Here is a 26,565-nt window from a genome sequence, read left to right on the forward strand (position 1 = left end):
TTCTCACTCTGGAAACTCTATTTGCTGCGCCCCGACCTCGGCATCCTGTCAGAGGCGGATATGTATATATATTTATATATATATATGTATATATATATAAAAGATTATTTCACAGTTAAATAGATTCCAATACGAATGTCTCATGGGACAAAAGTTGTGTCTCCCACCACGAACACGGCAGCATTAAAGGAACACTGAGCCCAAGGCCATGAGCACTGGGCCCACCCCGGCGCACCCGGCTCCGAGTCACTGAAGCACAATATAAATATTTTGATTTGAACACGGTTCCCTGTTGCAGTCGAAATACATTCCTGACGCGTGACCAGCAGAGCAGTCCGGGGGCCGTGCCTCACTCAGAGGCTGGGACCTCATACTTGAAGATGACACTGAAGAGCTGGCCGCCCAGCCGCTCAGCCAGCCAGGAGTTCTTGATGACAGCCAGCTTGAGGCTCTCGCAGCACAGCGCCGCATGGTAGTTGGTGTGGACGGCACGGCCCATGCCCTCGATGACCACCAGGTCGGCACCACGCTCCCGCACCAGCACGGCCAGCCCCTTGTCCAGGCGGCTTTGGGGAGGAAGGAAGCAGTGAGGGAGGTGCAGGCAGGGGCCTCAAGTCCTGCACTGAGTCACACCCCGCCTCCTGGCAAAGGCCGTGACCCTGAGCCCACCAACTTTGTGGGCCTGAGTCCAGCCTGCTCCCCAGACAACCAGCCAGGCAGCTGCCCTCCTGAGACCTGGGGATCAAGGCCTCGGGGACCCGCGGCAGCTGCGCTCATTTCTACAAGGCGGCTTGTCCTGAAAACTGGGCCTTCCTGATGCTTTTCTATTTGCATAGGGTTTTACTGTCCCCCCCACCCAGGGAGGGATGAAGTCGACACCAGAAAGGTGTCACAAGAAGAGACGGAGAGGCTGACACCCAGAGTCCAGACATGTTGCCTTTACATGGGTGGCGCCACCTTCTAGGAGCCCTGGAGGGAGAGCTCTATAGCTATGAACTGATTATCTGAGAGCAACTACCCCCAGTGGGGAGATGGCCCTGCCACTTACAGGGGGACAAAGGGCCCCTGCTCCCTCCACCCACCCTCGCAGGTGCCCTGCCACAGGGCTGCGGCCGGCCCTGCTGACTTCTGCCGCGCCCAGGGGGCCCAGGAGGCCTGGGAGTGGAGGGCTACCTACCTGAGGTCCAGGCATGGGGAGCTGGAGCCTGTCTGCACCAGCAGGAGCCTCTCTTCTCTGAGCGCCGAGCTGCCGAGCATAGGGGTCGGCACTGTGAGGTGACACCCCAGGAAGCTGCCCCACCACGTCCCTGCCCCTGCCCCGTCAGGGTGCCGGGCCTAGCCTCTCACACAGCTTACTGGATGACGGGGTCCATGGCTGCAATGCGCTCGGCCACAATGAGGGACTCACTGTAGGTCACGTCGTTCAAGGCGGGTCCTGAGTTGCACGCCAGGATGACCTGTGGCAGGACGCCCAGCTCTTTAGCAACCATGATGGTGCCGGGCCAGCCTGGGCTTACCTGCCCGCCCCACACCCTTCCACCCCGGGGGCGCTGCTGGCCAAGAGCATGGCTTCTGGCGACCTCTCACAGCCTGGACAGCTCTCAGGTCAGGCTGACCAAGGTCAGGCTGACATAAGCCCTGGAACCCGACATGTGGGGTCTCTTCCTCTCCTCCCGCCCTGCCGCGGCCTCCCTGGCACCTACCTGCGCACGGAGGAGCCCAGGGCAACGCCAACCCCACCGGGCGCAGGCGCGCGGGGCAAGGGTCCTGCCGTGTGGCCCCTACACTCACCTCCGTCCCTCTAGAGAGAAGCTCCCTGACAAAGGGGAAGACTCCCAAAATGACGTCTACTCCACTGTTATCTGCGAAAATTAAGGCACATTTGTGAGGGGGCCCCTGTAAGACAAAACCAGGACGTTCAGTTGGGAACAGGCGCGTCCAAGCGTTCCAGACACCTCCACAGTCCACTCCCCACGGTCGGGCAAGGGCTGCCAGGTTTGCCAGTGCCGGGGGCATGGGGCAGCCCCGGCCTCTTCCAGAACAGCTGGCCTGAAGGACCTCTGAGCTGAGGCCAGCGGCCTGATGTCTGTCCTGTGGGAGTCAGGCTCGGAGCAGGGAAGTCACCTTGTACTCCCAGCTTGGGGGTGGGGGGGAGACTCTAGTGAGCCCTTGGCTTACCCCAGGTCCCCACCCTGGGCAGCTGTATGTCCATCCCCTGCACTGCCTCCCGTCCTGTGAACCCTGCTCAGCCCCCTGCCCCCAGGCCCCGAGGGCACAGGACAGAGGTGTGGCGGCTCCGTGTACCTTCAGTCTCTGCAGCCATTTGCTGTAGGAGTCCACGAGCCAGGGCCGCTCTGTGGGAACAGGGACGAGGTCACCCACTGCCCGTTTCTCACCTGCCCCCGGCTTGGTTGGGATGTGTGGCCCCCGCTACTCTCCCCCGAGTCTCCAGACCAGAGGCAAGCCCTGGGTGCCCCTACCTTGCAGCTTCTTTTTTGCCTCCTCGAACCCAAACTGCGGGTCAGACTCAAGGACACTGCACGGGGAGGAAGACACACAGTCACCCAAAGTCCAGACCTTAACTTAGCCCTGACCTCAGCCCCCAATCTCAGCTCCCTGACCGTAGCCTCTGACCTCAGCTCCACTCCCTGATCTTAGCCCTGACCTCAGCTCCCTGACCTTAGGCCACAGACCTCAGCTTCCTGATCTTAGACCCTGGCCTCAGCCCTGGCCTCAGCTTCCCTGGCCTCAGCCCTGGCCTCAGCTTCCCTGGCCTCAGCCCTGGCCCCAGCCCTGGCCTCAGCCCTGAGCCCTGGCCTCAGCCCTGGCCTCAGCTTCCCTGGCCTCAGCCCTGGCCCCAGCCCTGGCCTCAGCCCTGAGCCCTGGCCTCAGCCCTGGCCCCAGCCCTGGCCTCAGCCCTGAGCCCTGGCCTCAGCCCTGGCCGCCTGAGGCCCCGAGCGGGACGAGCGCACGGTCACCATCACTGCTGCCACGTCCACCGGGGAGGGGGAGGGGGTACAGGAGCTTCCATGCTGCGGCCGCAGGCCAGGCCCTGGGCAGTACCGGCCACCAGCCTTGCCCAAGGGGTGGCAGGTATGAGGGCAGGAAGGGAGGTGGCGGCTCTCCGAGGAGCCCGGGTCCAGCGGCACCCAGGGTTGGACTGGGTGAGGCCCCTGCATGGCAGTGCTGCTTCTGTGGAGACGGAGGTGAGCCCAGGGAAGGCACTGAACGGGGAATGGGGGTCCTGGGAGGTGCACCCTGTGACCCAGGGCTGCTGAACTTGGTGAGGGACGTGCTTCCTCCACACAACCTGTACCACCTCCACCTACTCTACATGGCCACGGTAAACGTGGAGTTTCCCACTGAAAAAACCCACACGCCTGCTCTCCTATGGATGGGAAGGCTGACCCCCGTGCCTGTCCCGTCCACTCCCGAGGCCACAGGTGTCCAGCAGGGCCTGAGCTGTACCCCATCTGCTGAGACCCACTGCTGGTGGGCCAAGCTGAGGCAGGGGTTGGGGCCGCCCAGAGCCACATGTGGCCGAGGGGCTGCGGCTCTGAGCCTGAGCTGGAAAGAGGGGCGGGACAGGCTAGGGGCGGGGAGGTACCTACTCAGAGACGGCTTTTGCACCCCAGTCAAAGACGTTGCCAGCCAGCAGCCCCTTCACCAAGGCCAGCTGCCTCTCCTCCCAGTCCAGTGCGTCCAGGGCACTGACCACCCTCTGGAAACACTTCAGCGCCACACCATTGTCCTTCTGCTTCACCTGCAGGGAGACACGTGTGAAGACATGGGCCAGCCTCCCCCAGCCCCCAGCTGGGACCTGCAGGAATACCACCAACCGTGGGCCTGCTCCCTAGGGACAGGAGACCCCAAGTGCCGTCATCACAGGAGACCAAACAAACCCAGGCCATGTCAGTTTAAAAATGGCACTGACGCACAGCACTGGGGTGAGAGAGCCAGGGGCGCTGGTGTCGGTGCAGGTTTCAACTGCACCCTGAGGGCTGGGGCCCAGGGGTGACTGTGCCATGGCCAAGGGCAGGGCAGAGCAGAGAAGAGCCAGGGCGGGGGCCCAGATCCTCATGGGCACTGCTGATCTGACCATGAAACCCTCAGCACCCAGACCCCTGTGTGCTGGGGAGGGGTGGTGGGCAGAAGCCAGTGTGTCATGCTGGCCCTTGACCCCTCCCACTGCTCTGGGGCCGCCCACTGCTCCTGGGCATGTGGCCTCCTGGTCAAAGAGCCCAAGGAGGTGCCTCCAGGCCGCCCGCCAGGCCCTGGAAGGCCTGTCAGCAGGACAGACATCCTCAGGCACCAATTCTGAGGGTCCGGGCCGACCTCAGGAGGCGCCATCACCCACAGCCATACCAGCTGCTTGTCAGACCCACGACTCTGCTTTGCTGAGGTAGTCACCATGCTGCCTGCGATCGATCCACAGCTGATGCTGCTGACAGGCCGCCCAGGGCTTCTAGGGGATGAGGCCTTACCAGGGCGACTCTAGGGTGCAGCCTGTTGCCAGAACCCTGCACCTCCCCATAAGCATGCACCCGCTCACCCACGAGAAGGCAGTGCTTACCTTGGAATAGGGGTCTGGGAAGTTAAACTCGTTCAGACAGTGCTCTCTCGTGTCCAGGAGGCTGCGCACAGTCAGGGTCCCATAAGCGCTGGGGACAGAGCCAGGTGGAAAGTGGCTGAGTGGGCTGGACAGCCAAGTACCTGCCCATTGCGCCCTCCACCTCCAGAGACGTCCTCAAGGTGTCAGATGCCAATAGGAGAAGCCCAGGAAGCCAGTGGGTGGTGAGGCTGAGTAGGCACCGGGCTGTGCTTAGGGCCCCCAAGCGTGGGGGAAGGGCACCCAGCTTCCGGAACCTGGCCTGGGTGGGTGCAGGGGCCACTCACAAGGGCTGGTGCCGCAGTGTCTGCAGCTTGTTCCAGTACTTCTGCCGGAACTTCTCGGCCCTCTCGGCTGCGTCCACAGAGCCCGGTTGGCTTGCCACAGCACGTTTTACGACCTATCAAGGACAGGGTGGCCAGCGGTGCTTAGGGCAGCCCCAAGCCCATGGATGGCAGGCTCACCCGCCTGCCATGGCAGCCACTGGGGGCTTCCCCTGCCATTTGGAAACGGGGTTGCCACTGCCCTGACCCAAAGCTCATGTTCATGTCCTCCGATATGATCCCCGGGGCCCACCGGCCACCAGCTCCCATCTGGCCAAGGGGACAGGCAATTCTAGACCATCCTCAGAGTCCGTGTAGGCAGGGTGGGACCCTCACTCTGAGGACAGATCCCATGGGCCTCTCTCAGGGGCTCCATGGAGAAAGAGGTGCTCCTAGGGGGGCTCTGTGGCCTTGAGACGTGACTAGCCTGAGTCCCGGGGCCAGCCCCTGCTGCTCCTGTGCCTCTGCAACCCGCCTGCCTTCTCAGGAAACATGGGTTGCCAGGCGAGCCCGTGAGGATGAGCTTCGCTGACACCGTGTCTCAACCAGATACGACGCAGAGCCACGTTTCTGAACTATAAACAATGCTGCAAATAAACAGCTCCTGGAAAAGTCCCTGTCCTTCACCATGCCTCTCGTGACCCCTTGGGAACCTGAGGCATTCAGAGATGGCCGTGTTCAAAGGCCCACAGTCACCTTTCCTGACGGTTGGGTGTCTTACTCCTGGGGGGATGTCCAGCTCCGTCCCCATCCCTCACCCCACCCCCACCCCACCGGCTCTGGTCCTCACCCCGTCCAGGGCCTCCTCGAAGCAGGTGAGCCAGTACTTGCGGGCCAGGGCATCGTCCGTGAGGTCAACTGTGTCGGGCACATAGGAGGATGGGTCCAGAAGGAGAGGCAGGTTGACCAGTGGCCTCTCCAACCGGTCCATTTCCAGCAAGTCGAACTGGAAGGATGAGAAGCAGGTAGGTCCGTCAGCCATGTCTTTTCAGAAAAATCAAAACCCGCTCCTGCAAGTTCAAGAACCGGCTTCTCTACACAAAGGGAAGCTGTCCCGTGTAAGTGGACAGCCCCGTTCCCCCCATCTCTGGGCCCCTCACGTCCTCTCTCACATCCCCTCCACTTGTCGGGCCTGAGCCTGACGCCCTGACCTCCTGGACGCCCTCCGTCTTCCTACTGCACCCTGTGTGCTGTGCTCTAAGCTCAGGACCCTGTGCACACAGCCACCTGCCTGGTCCTCACCTCTCCTACTGGGGGTGCCACTGCCACCATCCTCACTCCCTGCCCAGGGGGCCTGTCCTGCAGCTCCTGCCCAGAGCCAGTTCTCCAGCAAGGACACACTGCCCCTCCTGAGGCCCCAGTGCCAAGCCACTGCTTCCACCATGCTGAGAGGGCCTGGACACTCGAGGCTGATGCCAGTGTCATGGGAATAAAGGGTTCCATGTACTCGGCCCTGACCTCAGATGAGAACTGGGGCGGGCAGCCACTCCGAGGCCACAAGAGCGAGCTCGGGCTCGCCCGCCAGGCGCCCCCGCAACCCTCCAGGGAGCTGTCCCCCTAGGAGTGCTTCTGATGGGCCCACTAGTGGGTTGGGGCAGCAGGCGTGCTTGGAGCCAAGGACGGTTGGGATGAGAAGATCCACCCCATGAGGGAAGGACTGGTTTCGAGGATGCCCCTGAACGTGTGTTCAGCTGAGTGAAAGCTGCCGTGTTCCCAAGGGGGTCAAAGGTGGCGGTCTCCAGCTGGGCCGGCCTGCAAGGGCTCCCCCACCTCCCTGATGCGTGGGAGCTCAGATCTGAGCTGGACCTCATCTAGGCCACGGATACTCAGAGAAGCAGCTCTAGGACACAGTGGGGATCCCCACACCCACCCACAAGGCTGCAGGGAGCCCAGCACACCAGATGGGCGCAGGTCCTGGAGGGTGACTGTGCGCACGTCAGGGCTGGCTGAAGGTTTCTAGCCTTCCCACCTGCCCATTTAGTTTTGCAACCTGTAGAGCAGGGATCTGCATTGCCCGCCCTCCGAGAATCAGAAATGGGGCCTGGAGGACGTTGGGCCTTCCTCTGAAAATCAGTCACAGCTCTGACCAGGCCTGGGCCTCACCACCCCTGCCCTAGGCACCTGCACTCAGAAAGGACCCAGCTACCCTGCATGGCTGGGCTGGGTATAAAGGACACAACGTGGAGTATGGGCCTCGCCTGGGAACCGGGGCTGCCACATGTGGGGGGCTCCCCCAGGAGACAGACGTGGATGAGGCACATTCTCACCATGTTTATGCCAACTTTTTAGAAACTGCATCCACAACTGAAAAGCAGTCTTTCCTCCAAACAGCCCACAGGCTTGTCCTGAAGGAGGCGCCCCAACCCGCAGGCCCAGACCCGGCTCCTGCAGGCTTGGCCTGTCCTCCTGCCCCACGTGGTTCTCACAACCGCTCCTGGGCTATCTGGGATGTGCTGTCAACAAGCCAGCAACAGCGTTCAAACAGTGCCCTGGGCCAGGGTGGGCCATGTGGGACCACCCAGTCCCACCTCGAAGCCCCACTCCACATCAGCTCCACAGGCCTCCTCAGCCCAAGGGGAGACTGAGCAACAGGCAGTATTTCCCAAGGACAGCAAGTTCTGCATGCCCGGGACTGCCGGGGAGCTGTCGTGCAGAGAACATGACCTAAGAGAAGGGGTCCCACTGGGTTTTCATGTGATTGTGCTGTAAACGGGCCAGAGTTCTGGAGAGAGATCCCCAGCCTCCCTAAACTTTATCTTTGCTCTGCAAACACGGGAAGGACTGCATGGCTCTGGGGCTCCAGCTAAATGTCTGAAAAAGCTGAGATGTTATAGAAGGAAGGAGGAAAGTCAGCTGCAGGTACAAACATCAACCCCCAGAGTATGTGGTTTGAGACCGGCCTGCACCAGGAAGGGGCAGGATTGAGCCTGGCTGCAGCAACACAGGGCCTCTCTTGGGGGACCACAGAGAGTCCACAGAGGTGGCGCACGTGGGACCCAAGGCCCCTGACTCCGTACTCACAGTGCCGCTCCTTGCCCGCTGGGTGGGGCAGAGCTCGGGCGATGAGCTCATGAGCCCGGAGCTGCCGGCATAGTTTTCTCCCCAGCTGTACTGGTTTGGGTCTGCAGGACAAGAGACCCAACGTCAAGGGGCGAGCAGCTCAGCAAGCTACAAGCCAGGGATGGCTGGGCCACATCTAGGAGGACCAGCCACTGAAGGTCTCCCTGGTGCCAGGCTGTTCTGCTGAGCTATTTCTCATGGGCTCAGAGACCTGGCAAGATAATCACTGAGACCTTTCCAAGCTTCTGAAAGGTCTCCCTGGTTTATCTCATCTCATGTAAGAAACTGAACTCAAGGACACAGTGAGGGTCAGCCCATGCCACTCTGATTGGCGCTGATCCCAAAGAAGCCTGCCTTGCGCTTCTGGGGACAGAATCACACCTGCGACTCCTTCACGTGTCCTTCAAAGAGGACAGGCCGGAAGCACATCTCAACAGCTGGAGAGATGGTGGCAAGGGGCCAAAGAGTGCAGGAGGGCCAACGTCACGTGTGTGGAGCCTCTGCATGAAGCCCGCCATGCACGAGGACCCTGTGGGCTGATTACATGGCATCCATGTGAGTTGGTTTCCACTGGCTTCTCAGCGATCACAGGAAAAGTTCCTGCCACTGCTGGGAGGGGCTCATGAAGCCCCCACATCCCACTCACAGCCTCCCTGAAACCTCCCCTTCTGGCATTGCTGGACACGGGCCAGGACCCATAGCCGGGCTGCACTCACTGTCTTGCTCGGCTCCTTTGAGAAAGGCTCCGATGGCGCCCAGGTAGCCTTCATGCCTCAGGAACAGCGCCTGGACCTCCCCCTGCCACAGAAACAGCCCTGAAGCCAGCCTCGCACACACAGCGCTTGGCCCAAGAACACACATCCACCTGAGGCAGGAGGCCTCCCTCCCAACACGGTGAAGCCTGCCCACAGTGCACTGGCCCCCGGGACTGTACGCACACATGGAATTTAAAAGCTTACCACCTAGAGTGTGTGGAGCGTCTTCCACAAAAACAGATAGCCAGCCAGTTTCCTGTGCCCACCAGGTACGACACGCCCCTGCAGCGCCCCAGCCTCAAAGCTCACTCAGAGCTCTCAGTGAGAGGCAGTCCCTGGACCTCACCCTTAGCAACACGCCAAACTCAGGGGCGGCCACGGCGCCCCAAACACAGGACGCCCAAAGCTAGAGGGTGGGAAGGGGCTGGGGGCCGGGGTTTGGGGCACTCAGTTTCTGGTCCTGCCTCGCTGCCCCCTCCCCTCAGGCCTGCTAGTTTTAGAGACACGGTAGAGGGGAGGCTGGGCTGAGGGCGGGCAGGGCCAGGAAGGCAGTGGAGCTTGTTACCTTGGAGAAGAAGTTGATGCTGTAGGTGATGGTGCGCATGGTGACCGGATGGCCGCGGATGAAAAAGCCGCCGAAGTACACGCGGTCCAGGCAGTGGAGCCTGGCGTAGAGGCAGGCGAGCTGCCCGATGTCATTGCTGATCATGTGCAGCAGGCTCTTGGCCATGTCCTCCTTGGAGAACTCTGGGGGACGGAAGCAGTGCGCTGGGCAGGCAGCCGGGCGGGCGCTGTGCACCGCGGTGAGCGAGAGCAGGCGCGGGGCCAGTACCTTGGTCCGCGGTGGCAGACTTCCCGAAGCTGCTGGCGATGAGGTTGCCGCTTAGCCCCAGGGTCTCGTGGGCCCCTCCATAGATGTCCTGAACCAGCATGTCCACATTCGTGTGCTGGCCTCTGGAGGCCAGCTGCAGCAGCTCATCAAACTTCTGGGGGACAGAGCAGATGGGGCTGTCAGGGACCGCGAGCTGGCGGAGCTCCCCCGCCAGCCCCACAGCATGTGAAGGATGCCAGCTACCAACCAGGGTCATCGCAAGACATGGCCCTGGGGGCGCGGGGCAGGGGGAGGTGGGCATCCTCTTTGGAGCACCCAGCCGGGTGATGCTCTGGTCACTCAGATGCCCATCCTCCTGAGACTAAGTAACAGGAAGAGGCCAAGGGGAGAGCCACTTGCACACAACCCCCGCCAAGCACAAGCCCCAACCCCACAGCCTTGCCTTTCTGGAGGGAACTGGAGCCAGAAGCATCCAACCCCAGTAGCCGAAATACCTTTGTCTTGGTGAGCAGAGCCCCAAGCCCCCAGAAGGTGCCACCCCCGATGGAGCTGCCGCCAATCCACTCGAACCTGTCCTCCGTCTCCACCTGGAGCAGAACAAGGGCAGATGCATCAGCAAGCAGGCCCCCAGCCACCAGCCAGCAGGTCCTGCGGCCAGCAGGTCCTGAGGCCAGCAGATGTGGAGACTCAGGGTATCCCCTACCCATGTTACAGCCCTCTTGGAGGCCAAGTCTGGGGATGCTTGGCAGGTGCTCATGGTGGGAGTAGAGATGCCACCTCCCCACAGCCAGCCGGTGTCCAGCACTCTGCCTGTGGCCCATGAACACCGGAGCCAGGCCCAAGTGTGCCCGTGTCCCTATGCCTAGCAGAGCTCTGACACATAGCCAGGGCTCGACGCGCCACTGTGGAAGCCCCGCCCGCTTCCACAAGCCAGGTCACACCTTCACGATAGAGACCCCTGAGCCGATGTTGACCAGGAGATATGGGAAGATGTTGGGGTGGTTCGTCTGAAACCGGAACTCAGGGTCGGAGTCTTTCTGGTACACGAAGGCTTCGTGTGGGATGTTCTTCAGCACAAAGTTGCAGCCCTTGATCAGGCAGGTCATCACATCCTCCTTGTCAACCCTGAGAGAGAAGGGCCCGCTCACTGGAGCTGGTGTGCCCATGGACCCCAGAGCCTCCATCCAGTGGGCCAGGGAGCCTCATGTCACCACGGGAGCCCGCAGACTCAGTCTCGGGGTTCCCCTCCCTTTCAGCCCTCGCGCCCCCCCCTTCCCCTGCACAGTTCCCTTCCTGAGGTTTGGCCACCCAAATCCCACTGCAGCTGGCCCAGAGCCTGACCTCAGGCCCACGGCCCCTGGCAGCTCCCCAAAGTCTCACTGTGGTCGTGGGGTCTCAGGAATCCCCAGAGCAAGGAGGAGGGGGTGAATAGCAGCTGGGCCACTGTGGTCATTACTTCAGAGCCCGACCCATAAGCCGAGGCCAACCAGCCTCCGAGCTCTCACCGCACCCCATCCCAAGGTCCATACTCACTTCAACTGCAGCTTTTCTTCGATGAGGTCTTTGAACTTGTATGCCCCACCCCCAGTTGCCTGGATGACCTTGGTCTCGGTGTTGACGAGGTGGTCTTTAATGAAGTCCAGGCAGGCTTCTATGTAGGTGTTTTCGAACTTTACAAAGTGCAGCCTGGCGGTTACCTCCTCTTGGACAGAGATCTCATAGGGTGGCTCGTGGTCCTGCTCTGTGTCCTGGGGAGAAGTTGGGGGACGGCGTGTGTGCACTGCCTTGGGGAAGGGGCAACGCTGAGACACAGCCCCAAGCACCCACAGCAGTGCTGACGCATGTGGGAGCCAGGGGCATGAGCGGGGGCAGAAGGGGAGCTGAGCTAGGAGGCACAGAGGGGTGTGAGCATTCAACAGTGCCAGGGCCTGCCCAGGCCCCTCCCAGAAGCTCACCTTGCCAGAGTAGTCGAAGGACCGCACCTTGGCGACTTTGTGCTGCACGGTGGAGTAGTAGGCCAGCTTGGTCAGTGACCCGCCTGCGGGGGAGACACGGACGCGGCAGATTCAGGAGCGGCTGGAAGGGACCTGAGGCTGCCCCTCCACAGGCCCTCCTCTGCCAGACCTGGGTCCTGCCCACGAGGTGTTTGGTGCTACTTGAACTTGAAAAGCCTGCAGGGCACCAAACAGAGGAAGGGAGTGAACTGTGAGACCCCAACCCTTTGCCTTCCTTGAAAAGAAAGCTCTGTTCTTCCTCAGAGCCCAGGTGAAGTGATAACTGTCTGTCTCTCCTAGAAGAGCAAAGAGACAGGGCTGCTTCTGGGTGACCTCAGTGACTGCTGGTGGTTTAGGAAAATTCGGTTTCAAGCTTTGATCATGAGGATGAACCAAAGGAAAAAGCTGATGAATCTACTGTTTTCACTGAAAAGCACACCCTTGACAGTCCATGGAGAAGCGGTGGAGGAGGCGCTAAAAGGAGCATTTCTCAGAGTGGACAGGTGGGGGAGGGACTGTTTTCACCAGGAACATGGAAGGAAGGGCCCCAGGAGCAGCCACCTGAGGCCTGGACTCGCCAGGGAGATCGGCAGCAGGACTCGTTAACGCCCCTGGCATGTGACCAAGAATGGAACATCAAGAAGCAGATGAGGCCTTTGGGCAAGTTAAAAAGATGCCCAGAGTGGTCCTTTCTGGAGTCAGAGAGGAGGCATCAGGGAGGCTCCAGGTGATGCAGGGCTGTGAAAGCAGCCAACCACTCACAGAGTAGATAGAGTCAAAGGCTCAGCTCTGCAAAGCGACTTCAGAACAAACTGTGCTTCTCAGAAGGCCTGACAAAAACAAGGAGGAAGCCCTCATCGTGAGAGGAAGGTTAAAATCAACAACCATTGTTTTGTGACACAACACCAAGGGAGCATACAGGAAACGCTCAAGTCACAACACGCATCTGGAAACACCCCTGTACCCGAGGGCCACGACTCTTCCAGGTAACAAAAATCAAAGCCCCATTTCTGAGACCAAGCACGCTGTCCTGGTTGGAGCCGCCCGCGTGGCAGCGCGGACAGGGCCTCCAGAGACATCCTGTGAGCCAGCCTCATCAGGCACAGAGGGGCCCACGTCCAGTTACTGAATCCACTGTCCTGGGCTTGCTCCCATCCCGAGTCCATGAGCTTAAGACACAGAACTTGGCTTTAAGCCTCCTTATCCCTCCTCCCTGCCCCCAATCCCAGCTTGGCCCGCAGCACCTTTCACTGAAATGCCTGTTGCCGGATTCACCTCTATGAACAAATCCTTTCCTAAAAAGAGGCAATACAGGACCTCCCTGGAGGTCCAGTGGGTAAGACTACTCCCCTCCTGGTACAGTCAATCCCTGATTGGGGAACTAAGATACTACATGCCACATGGCGTGGCCAAAAAAAAACCATGCACACACCAGTAAATACAAAGGGATGAAGACCTATCTGACAAGCTCATCAGAAGTTACTATCAACAGACTCTGGTCACAGAAATCCAACTGCAGATGGTGTGTTCTCCAGGTCAGCTACATATCACAGCCATGACTGTGATGGTTTGTGGGGGACCCTGGGGGGTGTGGTTAGCTGGGTTCTGTGCACTGCACATCATGTGCACCAAGTGGGAGAAGCCTGGCCCTGCCCAGATTTGTCACCCAGCCCCGCTGAGAGCAGCTGAAGGGGTCAGTGGTGCGGGCGCAGCCTTTGCTCTGTCTGAGCCCAGATGTGCTCACAGGGCAGCATGCAGGAGCCTGCGGGGACCAGGAGATCCCGGCTGCTCTCAGGTCCCCTGGGATTAGAGTGCACGTCAACCTGTCCTCCCCCCGGCTCTACATGCCACACCAGGCAAGGGCAGTGACCAGGTACACCCACACAGCACTGTGCTCTCTGGTGGACACCATGGGCTCTCCAGGCCTCCTGCCCACCCCACCCTCCCCACCTTGGGGCCAAAGCATCTCTGACTGATGGGAGGAACCTGATCCCTGGGGGCCTGGCGTGCGGCAGTCCCTCCTCTCTAGGCACCCAGAGGTGCAGGGCATTGCTGCGCACATTCCCGCCTGCGGCCCCTTTTGCTTCACCCAAGGAACCCTCCCCCGGCCCAGGAGAAACCTGGAGTCAGAGCTTCCCTGGTGGCACAGTGGATAAGAATCCATGTCTAGGAGACACAGTTTCGGTCCCTGGTCTGGGAAGACCCCATGTGCCAAAGAGCAACTCAGCCCGTGAGCCACCATGACTGAGCCCGCCCTCTGCAGTGAGCTGCAACTAACTCCTGAAGCCTGAGCACCCCAGAGCCCATGCTCTGCAACAAGGAAAGTCACCACAGTGAGAAGCCTGCAACTAGACAAAGTCCGTGCAGCAACACAGACTGAGTGCAGCCAAAACTAAAACAAAACAAAAACCTGGTGTCAAATCAGCTTCAAGTATGTGTTGATACAAAGCCTCCCTGAGGCTTCTGAAGCAGGGACTCCACCAGCAGACAGGGGTGCCCCACCACAGAGAGGAAGGGGCTCTCTGAGGACCCTGCAGCTGAGCCCTCCTGGACGGAGAGGCTTGGGGAGGGGAGACAAAAGGGGGAGCCTGCTTGTAAACCGAACACTGACAAGCACTCTGGCTTTGCAGATTCCTGGCTGAGGACCACTGCCCCACATGGTCCTTCACCAGCTAGCTGCACTAGCAAAAGTCAGTCCTTACTAGCAATGAACATGTCCTTACCAGAGACAGAGGACCCAGACCGGAGGTGGAGGGCGGTGGGAATGGCGGATTTCAGAGAGGAAATAAATACAAACACTGGAAACATCTCTTTGGGTCTGCCAAGGAACCTTGATTAGGGAGGACAGGCAGGCACTCCTCTCTTTGCAGAGACAAGCTGGGGCCACACCAAACAATCGAGGTAAGACTTGTGGCCAGGAACTTTTTGGGAGCACTTCAGAGACCAGTTAGGTGCGGACTGGCTGGAGCAGAACTCCCAGAGCTAGGGCAGCAGCACCAAGTTTAGAAGCTCAGAGCACAGGGCCAGTGGATTGGGATCACCTCCGGAGTGAGCAGGGCTCAGAGGACAGCGGTAGGGCTCAATCGAGCCCCCAAGCTGGGCCTCCGCTCACCGTCTTCCAGCCCAACGTCCAGCAGGGCACCGTTCTGGCAAGTCTCCCCCAAGGAGGACGAGCTCCCGCTCACAGAGCTGCCCATGCCCGCCCTCTGCCAGGCTCCGCCAGGCTTCGCGCTTTGAAGGTTGGGACTCAAGGCGCTCCCCACTTCCCTGGATGCCCCCGACCCAAGCCCCTTATTCCAGGGACTCCCAAAGACGGGGGGCGGGGCGGCCCAACCCCTCCGGGGAGAATCGGTCAGTCCCAGCGTTTACTGAGCGGCCATGCCTGGCCAGGCGCGTGGGGGTCCCGGGCGCTCAGGCTGAAGCCCGGACTGGCCACTGACCAGCCGGGTCTCCGCACCTCAAAGACCACATCTGAGAAATCGGTCGCCGGCAGGCGTCAGCGCGTCGGGGAGAGAAGAGGGCCCCGTGGGGGGCGGGTCCTCAAAACCCTGGCCCCAGATACTGGGTCCCCGATCTCCCGCCAGCGGGGAGACGCCCCGCGCGGCGGCCGAACCCCACCTCACCCCCGCTCCGAGGCGGAGTGCCAGGGCGGCCATCCAGCTGCTTCTCCCGCAGGACTGCGAGCCCCGGCATGCCCTGCTCCGGCCACGCGGCGCCTGCTGGGAGCTGCAGTCCGGTCGCCGCGGCAAGGGCGAGCGCGCCGGCAGCCCACAGACTACAAGGACCGACAGGCTGTACGCGCCGGCCGTCGCAGACCACAAGGCCCTACAGGCCGTGCGGCACCAGCGGCCCGCGCCCCGCCCTTCGTCCTTGCCGCCACCCCGGCCCTCCGGCCCTGCCGCCCGCGCTCACGCCTGCCCACGCCGCCCTGCTCCCTGTGCCAGCCCGCGGCGACCTATGTCTATGGCGAAGCGCTTGGCGTTCTCTAGGTTGCGGAAGATCTCGTCGGGGGGCAGCGTGATGCTCTTGTCCAGGCTGTCCCCGCTGCTCCCGCTGCCGCTCGCTCCACACTCCGCCATTTTGAAAGTGCCCGGCCAGCCTCATCAGCCATGGAGATATATGCGCATATATTTGACTGCCAAACGCCTCCCGCGCATAGATTATGCTAATGAGCGTCCGCGCCGGCCCCGCCCCTCCCGCCGCCGCCGCCGCCGCCGCCGCGGTGAAGACTGGAGGGAGGACGCAGGCCGGCGGGCGCGGGTCTTAAGAGCGAAGACAGCGAGGCAACTGAACGCAAAACCTCTGGGCTGTCGTCGTCTCTGTTCTTTCACTGAGCTAGCCGGCTGCTGACCTCGTGTGATATGAGCTAGTGCAAAGAGGGCACCTGGAACGTGCAGACCACCAGAGAGACCAACTCCTGCACGCAAAGGCGCTTGTGACCCCACCAGACTGGTTCCCTAGGAGCACAGGCCCGTCGCTGCCAAAAATCCCATGCAAACGGGGAGAGTTGGGTACCTTGCTCTCTAGGAGCCCCTCCCCCACCCCACCGGGGTGGGAGATACTCTTGCAGCTGGGCAAGTGTGTTTTGATGGCGAGATCCTCAGAGTGCAGGGGAAAGCATCTTCCTCGTGAAATGATGGAGTCTGTGGGAGTTTGCAGGGAACAAGCTGAGAAAGCTCCCAGATGGTGTTGGGGACAGACTTCAGGGCCCATCTCTGGAAACCCTGGAAGGCTTGGAGACTCTTAAGGGACGTGTACCCCGTAAAGGCAGTGGGAGCTTTGTGAAAGAGCCCAGTGTTGGAAGCAGACAGTGTGCCAGGTACCTTTGGCACCTGCCTCCTAGGTGCCAAACTCCTGGGCCAGTTACTTTGGGTTTTGACCTCAGCCTCTGTCTGAGCATACCACAGGCTGCCTGGCAAGGCCCATTGGAACACAGACCTGTGAGCAGCACAGGCTCAGAGCTCCAGGGTGATTCAGGCAGGGCTTCAGGAGAGGGAGGCAGCCTGGCAGGCTGGCCTGGCCACCAGGCTGGCCTGGAAGCACACCCACAGGGATGGTTCAACCACGTGTCTGGCACACAAAGAATAAACTTGTGGGTGTGGGAGGGGCTGCTCCCAGGGCTCAGCAGGGACCCGAGGGCAGAGCAGCACTGTGCTCCTCTGGAAGGGGTGCTGTGGACCTCCCCTCCAGAGTGGACAGAAAGGGTTGGAAGGCCGGGCCAAGAGAGGTGCTGAGGAGGAAGGAGGACCGGCCGGCCTGGGTGCTTCTGGGTCTCTGCAGACTCAACCAACACCCTGTGCCTGCCTAAAAATAGACAGCTGCCCTTTCTGAGGCGAGGGCTGGCCCTCCTGTTGCCAGCACTGCCTGTCTCAGCCCTGTTGAGTGGTCAACCTGCAGGGAGGCAGGCCAGCCACCTCTGGGCTGGCCAGGAAGGTGCCCCAGGGGCTGGTCCAGGGACACAGGGGCTCCAGATGTGCGGGGAGGACCGTGGAGGGGAATGTCTTTCATGTTTGGCACAACTAAACCCCTTTGACTGCAGCGAGAGTGCTTCAGGCTATGGGGTCCCTCTTAGCCTCCACTCGCACCCCCACCTGCAGGGAGCTAGTGAGAGGTCTAAGGCAGGAACCCAGGCGCCCCCCCACGCCCCCTTACCGCACAAGGGGACCCAAGGTGTTCAGAGACCTTCTTCCCTCCAGCCTGCCTCTCCCTTGCTTCCCTGCCTCTCAGTCACTTCCGGCCCCACCTCCTTGTCCCCTCACTCCTCATTCCCAGCTTCTCTTCCCTCCCCGCAGGTCAACCCTGCTTCCTAGCACCCCTGCTTCTCCTCTGCTTCCCCTCCTCCCTCCTTCCTCAGCCGGAGCCCAGCCCTTCTTTGGGTGTCCAGGGGGTCATTAGCAAGGACAGCGCCCACCTGTGGCTGCATATATCACAATAGTGCCTACTCCTCTTCATCCCTGCCAACCCGCCTGCCTGGTGGCCGCCAAGGACATGTGTGAGGCACAGAGACAGATCGCGAGAGGGCTGAACAGTCAGATTTTATTATCAGTCTCCAGAACAGTCCTGTGGTTCCCACATGACCAAGAGTTCAAATTCTGAGTACAAAGTTGTGCCCACGTGCACCCACCCACACAGAAATCCTTTAAGGATCATGGCGGAGACCCCCACCCGCCCCACGCAGCCCACTGTGAGCCCCGACCAGACAACCAAGCAGATGTAGGGCCTTTTGGCCTGGCTCTGCCTAGCCCCACGCCCATCCTGGCTGACGCTCTCCTTCCTATGAGGATACACCTTGAGTTCCGCCTTCACAAAAGGCAAATGCGGCCGGCAGCACCGGATCTGAGAAAGCCCTCTACGCACAGCTCGGGGCGCCTGCTGGCCGAGCCCCGCCATCTACAAATATCATAGAACCCCTGCAGTGGGGACTTCCCAGAAGTCACTTGCTGAAATGCAAACATAGAGCAACCCCATAGGGTCAGACATTTGGCAGAAGACGGGCCCGATTGTCCTAAATGACAAGGACTCTGCACGCATTCTCTGAGAATGACTATCCTGCTGGCCGGCCAGCCTGGAGAGAGAGAGCCTTCCGGAGAAGGGGTGCATCCAAGCCTGAGGCTGTACAGCCGATGGGAAGGCTCTTCCCCTGCCAGAGGAACACCCCGGCCCTCTTGTCCTCGGGGCTGGGCGGCCACCTGCGGGTCTCGCTGGTCACCAAGGCCGCCAGAGGCCACAGGCGGGTTGCCGCGCAGCGGCGGCAGTGGCGGCCTTGGCCGGGGCAGGCGCAGGCGCCGGGCTGGGCGCCTTGGGCTCCTTGGAGGGCGCAGCGGTTGCGGCCGGGGGTCGCTGGAAATGGTACAGCAGCTTCATCTGCGTGTCGCTGGCCGCGTGCAGCGTCAGGAACTGCACGGCCTCCTGCAGGCACCACGAGTAGCCTTCGCTGTAGTCCTGGTGCAAGCTCTTGGGGCCGGCGGCGGCGGCGGCGAAGGCTGCGGGGAGCGGGGACCGCGGTGAGTGGGGGCCGGGGCCCGGGGACAGCGGTGAGCAGGGACCGCGGTGAGCCGGGGCGCGGGGAGCGGGGAGCGGGCAACGGGGCCCGGGGCGCAGGGAGGCGGGCAGCGGTGAGCGGGGCGCCGGTGAACAGGGTCAGGGAGCGCGGGGCGGCGGTGAGCCGTTCGCGCGGCCCGACTCCTGGACGCAGGGCGGCTCACCTTTGCTGTGTTTCAGGTAACTGACGGCCATCTCCAGGATGTCGGCCTTCTCCAGCTTGGAGTTGGGCTGGTGGCGCGCGAACTCCTGCTCCAGCAGCAGCTTCAACTGCTCGATGCTGCTGTTGATGCGGTCGCGGCGCATCTTCTCCACCACCGGTTTCCGCAGCTGCAGGCGGGAGGAGGGGGCGTCAGCCGGGCTCGGGCCACGCCAGCGCAGGGGCCGCGGGGACCGCGCGCCAGACCGGCCGCGCACTTACTCGGTTTTTCTCTTTGGGGCTGAGCAGCTCCACGGCCACGGTGCTGGGAGCCATGCCTGGCGCGGGGAGAGGCGAGGTGGCAAGGCGGCAGGGAGCGGAGCTGGCGCGTCCCGGGCTGGCGCGGATCCCGGCCCCTATATAGGCGCGGGCGGCGGGCTGGCGCCTGGGGCCCGGGTGCCGCGGCCGTTCCCACACTCCGCGGCCAATGACGGCGCGGGCCGCACAAAGGCGCCGGCCCATTAGCGCACGCTAAATTGCCTGTGAATTGGCGCGGGCACAATGGGCGCTCCCCGAGGAGCAGGTGGGCCGCGCGGCACAATGTCCGGGCTGTGGGAACGCGCTCGCCCTCATTAGCATCCCGGGGCCTGATGCTGGGAGCCCCGCGCCTCAATATGCTGCCTTTTCCCAGGCCGCAGGGACGAGGGCGGGGGGCAGGAAGGAGCGGCGCCCTCCCCGCCCCTCGCCTCCCCAGCCCCCCTCTCTCCCTACAGCCCCCTCCCCAGCGACTCCGCGCTGCTGGCTTGCAGAGGACAGGAGCGCAGATACGGAGAGAGCTCTAGAATGTACAAGTGCGGCAGCTTCCAGAGGGCTGGACACACAAGCAGGGACCTGCTGCCCTCAGGGGAGGGGGAACGGAGGAAGCAGATACAGCCACCTCCCTCTGCTCAAGTGGAAGAGGGGCTCTCAGCATCAGACCTACTGGCGGATGTGGCAAGTCCCCAGGCTGTCACCTGGGACATGTGACTTAAGAGCTGGAAAATGGGCTGCTGCGCCTCCTAGGCTGGGCTTTGGGTAGCTTCAGGGAGCCAGAGTCCCTGAGATGCCTTCCAGGAGCTTCTGCGCCCCCTCCTCTGGGGAGCTAAGGCTTATCAGGCTGTAGCATCTGGGGTGCTCTGAACCAACAGGTGGCCAGCATGGCCCCACCCCACCCCCATCTGGCTGGCCGTCACAGTGGCTCCAGGCATGCTCCTTACAGGTGTGTGGTCACTGCTCCCGTGGGACAGGGGGGAAAGCCTCAGCCACATGCTGTCCTATTTCAGCCCTGGGGGCACCTATAAGGTCTGCTGTCCTTAAGCACTTTTTGCCAGTGGTGGGGAAGGGGTGCCAGGAGGCAGACATGAGGCCCCTGCCTGGAGCGCACACGAATGCTGTACCAGCTCAGACCCACTAGCGGAACCGCTGATCCTGGTCCCTGGTCAGCCCAGCTGAGGGCCAGTGACAACTTGGGGGCCAGCCCCACCCTGGGTCCCTAGGGGAGTGGCTGCTTGGAGCACCCCTCCACCCAGAATAGTCACTGTCCTCTGATTCTCTGCAGCCAGGAATCCCGTTCTGTAGGGACTGAGCGAGGGGGTGGGGCTGGGCCTGCCTTCTAGGGGCAGGGCAGGATCCAAGAAGGTCTGAGGGGGAGCAGGGCTTCAGTCCTGGGAGCCAGCAGTTGGCATCAGGGCGCATTAGCTGGAGTTCAAATCCAGGAGCACAGTTCCCTGGACAGCAGCCACCTCTGAGTGCGGCTGGGAATCGCAGGGCCCTAACAAAGGTCTTGGCAGGGACTCGCAGCTTTGAGTGGCCTGCTTGGTGGACCTGCTCAAGAAGTCCATAGCACAGGAAGCCTTTGGTGACCCAGAGAGGGGCCTGTCCAGGAAGCAGGAAGATGGTCAGCCTTGTCTTGTAAGCCCAAGACAGCCCTGAGAGCCCCTGGTCACCCCTGGGATGGATTAGGTGAGGGGCTCTGGGGGTGGAAATGTCAGATGACTTTAGATCGAGATAGAAGGCAGCCCACCTTCACCCTTTGGCACTTGCTTCTCCCCTGAAGCACCTCTCCTGAAGGGGACACAGGCCCAGGTTGGCTGTGGGACGCAGGTGACCCTGAGGTTCCTGCCTTGGGCCTGGGCTCCTCTTTGAGCAGGGGAACCCTTGCCACAGATATCTGGCCATATCTGGTTGATGCCAAAGGGCAGAGAGTACCTGGGCAAAATGAGGGTGGGTGTGCAGAGGACACGGGCTCTGTACTTTGCTCCACAGTCCATCTGGTAGCTCCCACAGGCTACAAGGGGGACCTGGTGACGCTCAGCCAAAGTAGAGCTTGTGCTGGGTGGCTGGCCTGCTTATGGACTCCCTGGGGGCCAGGCTGTGGGTGGAGGGCAGAGTGGCTGAGTCTCCTGTGTCCCCATTCCCACACCCTGCCAGCCCAGCACCCGGTGCCAAAGAGGAGCTTGGCCAGGAAAAGGGAACGCAGGAGTAAGGGGTGGGCCGTGGCTGCAGCCCCCACCTGAGCCCACATATGCCTGACTGTCCGGCTGCTGGCAGTGGCGCCCCAGAGTCCTGCCCAGAACTGAGAGCAGCACCCAAGCTGGGACCCGTCCCCTGCCCCCTGGCTTCGGAGGGGCAGTTGTCTGGGGGCGTGTGCCCTGCCCTGGCTGCCTCCCCTGAGCCAGCTTTTGGCCCAGAGGAGACACGTGCCAGCAGAAGTGGTCCGGCCCCCACCACCCCAACTGTATGCCCACCTGCAGTGGGCCGGGGTGGAGGTGAGGGTGGCGGGTGGTCTGTGAGGGAGATGCCTCCTCCCTCCCTCCACCCCCTCCCCCTGACAGGAGCAGCTTTGATCCAATTTTGAGTTGTGGGAAATATGAAATGAATGGTGTTAAATCTCAGCCCGGCCGGATGAAAGGCTCGCTGGCTCCCTCCCCGCGTGTGGGCCAGATGGCAGCGCAGCCTCCGAGGCACACGCCTGGCCTTTGTGGACCGCTTAACACTGTGAATGGGGCCAAAGTGTGGGAAAGTCGCTGGGCTCCCGGCTCACACGTCCGAGGTGAGTGGCCCAGCAGCCTGGGGGGGCTGCTGAGGAGGGAGGGTTTGGGGGCAGGGGGAGAACCCAGGGCTGCTCCTGGCTGGCAGACTTAGCGCAGAGGCAGCCCAGGGTGTGGAGGGGGGTCAGATCCTTCGCCTCGGCAGCCCCCAGCAGCTGGGGAGAAGAGAGGGGAGCTTGTCTTGCCGCCATCCTGGAGAGCTCACTAAGTCTGGGGTGGGGTGTCTGGGAACAACCACTGAGGCACCTTGCTGTGGATATGGGGGCTCAGGCCAAACACACTAGCTGGGTGTGATTATGTTAGAATTTGGTAATCTAGGACCACAACCCATTTCTAAGTAACCCACACCCCAAGTCCACCCCTCCCAGGCTGACTGCAAAGCCAAGAGCACCATGGTAGGGGGGGTGTGTGCTCCAGGGGCATCTGCTCCCCGTGTCCAGGGAGGTCTTCTTGTTGGGAGGGCAAATCGTGCAAGCGGTGTGGAAAACAGTGTGGCTGTTCCTCCAAAGTTTAACAGAATCATCACGTGACCCCGCAATTCCACTCGTGCTCTGTACCCAAAATAATAGAAAGCAGGGTCTCAAGGAAGCCCTTTGAAACGTGTTCACAGCAGTATGTTCACAGTTGCCAAGAGGCAGAAACAACCTGTGTCCATCAGTGGATGAACGGATAAGCAAAATGTGGTTCATCTATATGACAGAATATGGTCCAGCCTGAAACAGGGAGGAGGTCCTGACACTTGTTCCAACGTGGATGGACCTTAGGACATGAAGCTGAGTGAAATAAACCAGACACAGGAGGACCTGTTCCACGTCTCTGAGGTCTCTGGAGGAGTCAAAGACACAGAGGCCCAAAGCAGGAGCGTGGGGGTCGGGGGAGGGGGAAGGTGTGGGGAGTGAGTGAGTGATGAGGATGGAGCTTTGATCTGGGAAGGTGAGACCATTCTGGAGACATAAACAACGTGAATGTGCTCAACGCCACTGAGCTGTGCACTTGAAAATCGTTGAGATGGTACTCTAGTGTTACGTGTGTTTCACCACAGTTTAAAAACATATATAAACAAGGAGGACTGCTTGAAGAAGAGCCACACATTCACTCCCGCCCAGCCTTGTATTTGGCCCCAGGCGACTCTGCCCCGGACCTCCCAGTGCCCTGCAGGCAGGACTGGTCTGGAGGGGACACTGCCATACCCACTGGCCTCTGCCCAGCTCCAGACTGCCCTTCCACCCTGCCTGGGGCCAGATTCCCTAACAGGTTGTGCCGTCCACAGGGCTGTATGAAGCCCCAGTGTCTCAGGTACAGGAGGGTTTCCTCCTTGGCATGTGGGGCGTGGGCAGGCTGGGGCAGGTAAGGGGCAAGGCTGGCCTTCTGGGAAAGCAGGGGTTCCACCATCCATAATGGTGCCCCCACATCCAGGGCCACCACAAGGACCCCAGGCTGTGCACAGGGCAGAGATGGGTGCCCCCGGGGTTGTTCTGTGCCATGGCCCTCGCCCTGGGCTCATCCAAACGCAGCAAGTGCTGTGCCCCCTCCTACTGCCTAGTGGCTTCCAGCGAGTGCCCGGCCAGCCCTCCATCACCACCTGGACCACCTGCTGTGACCCCTGAGAGAGCACCCAGGAGAGCAGGGAGGCACCCGGCTCATCTCCCCAGGTGTGAAGGGACAAGGCTGCCACTCAGAGTCACCCCCAGCCAGGCAGGCCCCTGGGGGCCCTGGATGGCCAGGGTCTACAGGCTGCTGAGTCTGTCTAGGGTTGGGGAGGGCATTGGGGTCTCTCTGTGGGGATCCAAGCAGTGCTTGATGGGGATAACAATTTCAGTTTTTCAGCATCTACTAAGCACCACACAAGGACTTCCCAGGGCTTCTTAGGACTGCCCAGGGAGGGGACTGTCCCTTCCCTGTTTGACAGGTAGCAACCAGGGGGTCATAGAGGTTAAATCTTGCCCATGGTCCCATGAACTCAGATACAGCTGACATGATGGTGACGGTGGTGAGTCCACGTTTTTGAGCATTTATTACTAGGTACGAGGCGGAGAGAGCCCATAGGCACATCGAGAGGTTGCTGAGGCCACACGGAGGGTGAGGGTGGGAGCTGGGACTTGGACCTGCGGAGATGGGGTTGGGGAGGGGAAGGAGTGCAGAGTCAGGGCTGGGGGCCTGGGGCGCAGACGTGAGTGGAGCCTGCTGTGGAGATGGGACTGAGGAGAGGCAACATACTTCCCCCTCCCTTACCCCCGGGTGTGTGCGAAGGGGCACATTGATCGCTCCCTGGATCCCCTGGCTGGAGCCACGCTCCAGATGGCGGGTGGCCAGGACTCTGGACAAAGGGCGGCCGCAGCTCCCAGGCAGGCTGTGAGGCACGCGGGCTGCCTTTGTGGCTTGAAGGCGGAGGGTCGGGAGTGTGGGAACCTCTGGCTGCGTGGCCGCACGGCAGTGGAGGCGCTCTGGGGGAGGAGTGCTCTGGGGCGCGGGAGCACTCGGCCCTCCACTGTCTGCTGTCCTCCACTCTAGCTCCCCGCACCCCCAGAACCAGACCAGAGAACTGGATGTAAGAGGGGGCTCCTCTCCCCTCTGCTCACTGTGGATGCTTTCCTCTCCTTCCCTGGGAGGAGACACCTGGATGATGCACCTGGCCTGAGAGGGGACTGAGGCCTGGCCCCTGTCCTGGGGCTGGAGCGGGGCTAAAATTGGGGCTGGGAGACCTTACACGTAGGAGGTCACTTTGAGGGAGTAGTTAGCCTACCATGGAGTTACAGGGAAGAAAGAATGTCTACCTGACATTAGCAGAGAGGTGGGGGGAAGCTTCTCAAATGCTGACAGTTTGGGGCCAGAAACTTAGTTTTTCTTCTGTCTGCTTTTTTCAGATTTTCTGGAAGGAGCATCAGCTGCTTGTATAATTTCTAAATGGGCACATTTAGGCTCACTCACGGAAAAGGCAATGGCACCCCACTCCACTCCAGTACTCTTGCCTGGAAAATCCCATGGACGGAGGAGCCTGGTAGGCTGCAGTCCATGGGGTCGCACAGAGTCGGACACGACTGAGCGACTTCACTTTCACTTTTCACTTTCATGCTTTGGAGAAGGAAATGGCAACCCACTCCAGTGTTCTTGCCTGGAGAATCCCAGGTATGGCGGAGCCTGGTGGGCTGTCGTCTCTGGGGTCGCACAGAGTCGGACACGACTGAAGCGACTTAGCAGCAGCAGCAGCAGGCTCACTCATGGCCCCAGGGAGCATGGGGAGTCTTGGGGAAAGCTTGAGACACTGACATTTTTCAGAAGAGCCCTGGATTTAGAGGGCTGAAGAGAAAGGTGGGGATACCAAGGGAGGGCTTTCTGGAGGAGGTGGTGCCCAAGGAGGTCCTTGAAGGGAGACTAGCTGTGTGCCTGGTAAGGAATTCTGAGCTCTATCTAGGTAAAGAGATTGGGGGGATACGGACTTGGGGGTGAGCAAGGCAGGGATGGGAAGTCTCCAGGTCCGGCTGGAGGAGGCTTTCCCATGTGTGTGCCATGCATGTGTGCCCTGGCATGTACACCATGGATTGCACCCATGCCTGGGCTCTGGAGGTAAAGGGCCTGGCACTGCCCCCAGCCCCTCAGCTCGGCTCGCTTCCCTTGGTAGGTCAGCGTGTGTACACACCTCAGGCGTCCTCTCCTCCCTCTTGCGGCCTGGCATTAGGGGCCCCAACTGGAGGAGGACCCGAGTTGGGCTGGATACTACTCTGGGCGCCCCCTCCTGAAGCAGGTGAACTCGGGGCCCTGGGTGGGTGTGGGAAGACCCTGTCTCTTAGCAGCCCCCATCCTCACTGTCTGGGGGTCAGTGCCCTCCCCAGGGCGGCACCACAGCTCAGCCAGGCCCCCGGCAACATTTAGAGGCAGGAAAGATTATCCCCATCTCACAGGGGAAACTGAGGAGTTGAGAGTGCCATGGTCCACCACCACCCTACCTGGGGCTGGGCTGTGGTGCCGGGCCACATGGCGGGTCAGTCAGCCCCCCGAGCCCAGAAGGGGCTGAGGGTTCAGGGTGTCTGGGGAGGGGCCTCTCCCCAAGCACGACACTCAGAGCTCAGGATCAGCGCTCCTGAGTTATGTTGGACCCGGGAGGTGGACCGGAAGTCCGGGGATGGTGGGTGAGGGGATGCTTTCAAACAGCAGGAAACCCGAGGCCTGGGGTGGAGGGGGCGCACAGATGCCTCCTCCTGTCCCTCAGCCTGCAGCCCCCATAATAGAGGCCAGGTTGCAGAAAGGGGGTCCCCAGCCCTCTCCCCAGGGCAGTTGGGGTTCCACAGACAGCTTCTTGGCCAATTCTGGGTGCTGCTGGGTGGGGATTCCAGGGGTTACCCTCTTCTGCTCCAGGACAGAAAGCAGGCTGTAGGGGGTGATTCGGGAAGCGGGGTGGTCTGCCATACTCTCTCCACAGCTCCTCCTCCAGTCAACCTGGAGGCTGGGCCACTCCAGCTCACAGGGCACTAAAGTAAAGCCGGCATTTCCTGAGCGCCCACCGCACGCCGAGCCAGAGGAGAGGCTTGGTATCTGACTCTGGGATCCAAGGATGATTATTATCATGTCCATTGCACAGATGAGGAAACTGAGGCTTCGAAAGAGGAGGGGCCTGGCCGAAAACCGCAGATCGAGCCAGACAGCCGGGGCCCTGCAGCTCCTCCTGCCCGCAGGTCAGAGGAGGTGGCAGCTCCAGGGGCTGAAGCAGGGGCTGGCGGCTTTGTCT

At 61.3% G+C, this 26,565-nt stretch overlaps 2 protein-coding genes across 3 annotated transcripts; both read right to left on the bottom strand.

The window, feature by feature from the left end:
- On the bottom strand, nt 1-15,674 carry PANK4 (pantothenate kinase 4 (inactive)). Of its 2 annotated transcripts, none has more exons than XM_006044647.4 (19): nt 15,529-15,674; nt 11,535-11,617; nt 11,113-11,327; nt 10,521-10,704; nt 10,074-10,166; nt 9,580-9,733; nt 9,313-9,494; nt 8,709-8,790; nt 7,954-8,054; nt 5,723-5,878; nt 4,897-5,009; nt 4,574-4,661; nt 3,612-3,763; nt 2,481-2,536; nt 2,305-2,354; nt 1,792-1,896; nt 1,357-1,457; nt 1,178-1,246; nt 1-566 (listed from the first exon to the last, which is right to left on the bottom strand). In XM_006044647.4, the coding sequence occupies exons 1-19, from the start codon at nt 15,650-15,652 to the stop codon at nt 350-352; spliced, it is 2,325 nt and encodes a 774-aa protein (XP_006044709.1). In that variant the 5' UTR covers nt 15,653-15,674; the 3' UTR covers nt 1-349. The 2 variants fall into 2 exon arrangements, with proteins under 2 accessions (XP_006044709.1, XP_006044710.1); XM_006044648.4 differs by lacking the exon at nt 15,529-15,674 and adding an exon at nt 14,297-15,022.
- A 2,410-nt stretch (nt 15,675-18,084) lies between these two features.
- Nucleotides 18,085-19,292, bottom strand: HES5 (hes family bHLH transcription factor 5). The gene is made up of 3 exons (XM_006044643.4): nt 19,036-19,292; nt 18,779-18,944; nt 18,085-18,556 (listed from the first exon to the last, which is right to left on the bottom strand). Exons 1-3 carry the CDS (start codon nt 19,273-19,275, stop codon nt 18,279-18,281), a joined length of 684 nt encoding a protein of 227 aa, XP_006044705.2. The 5' UTR covers nt 19,276-19,292; the 3' UTR covers nt 18,085-18,278.
- Nucleotides 19,293-26,565: the final 7,273 nt, after the last annotated feature.

This window comes from Bubalus bubalis, chromosome 5 (genome assembly GCF_019923935.1).
Source record: "Bubalus bubalis isolate 160015118507 breed Murrah chromosome 5, NDDB_SH_1, whole genome shotgun sequence".
Lineage (NCBI taxonomy): Eukaryota > Metazoa > Chordata > Mammalia > Artiodactyla > Bovidae > Bubalus > Bubalus bubalis.

Bases quoted from the DNA above. Each gene is read 5' to 3' on its own strand.
- PANK4 (XM_006044647.4), bottom strand. From the start codon at position 15,652: ATGGCGGAGTGTGGAGCGAGCGGCAGCGGGAGCAGCGGGGACAGCCTG. The intron at 9,495-9,579 runs GTACTGGCCCCG...TCCGTCCCCCAG, and splicing joins GTCTGCCACCGCGGACCAAG to AGTTCTCCAAGGAGGACATG. The intron at 5,010-5,722 runs GTGAGGACCAGA...TGTCCTTGATAG, and splicing joins TCGAGGAGGCCCTGGACGGG to GTCGTAAAACGTGCTGTGGC.
- HES5 (XM_006044643.4), bottom strand. From the start codon at position 19,275: ATGGGCCGGCGCCTTTGTGCGGCCCGCGCCGTCATTGGCCGCGGAGTG. The intron at 18,945-19,035 runs GTAAGTGCGCGG...TCCCGCCTGCAG, and splicing joins GCCCCAAAGAGAAAAACCGA to CTGCGGAAACCGGTGGTGGA. The intron at 18,557-18,778 runs GTGAGCCGCCCT...CGCTCCCCGCAG, and splicing joins TTACCTGAAACACAGCAAAG to CCTTCGCCGCCGCCGCCGCC.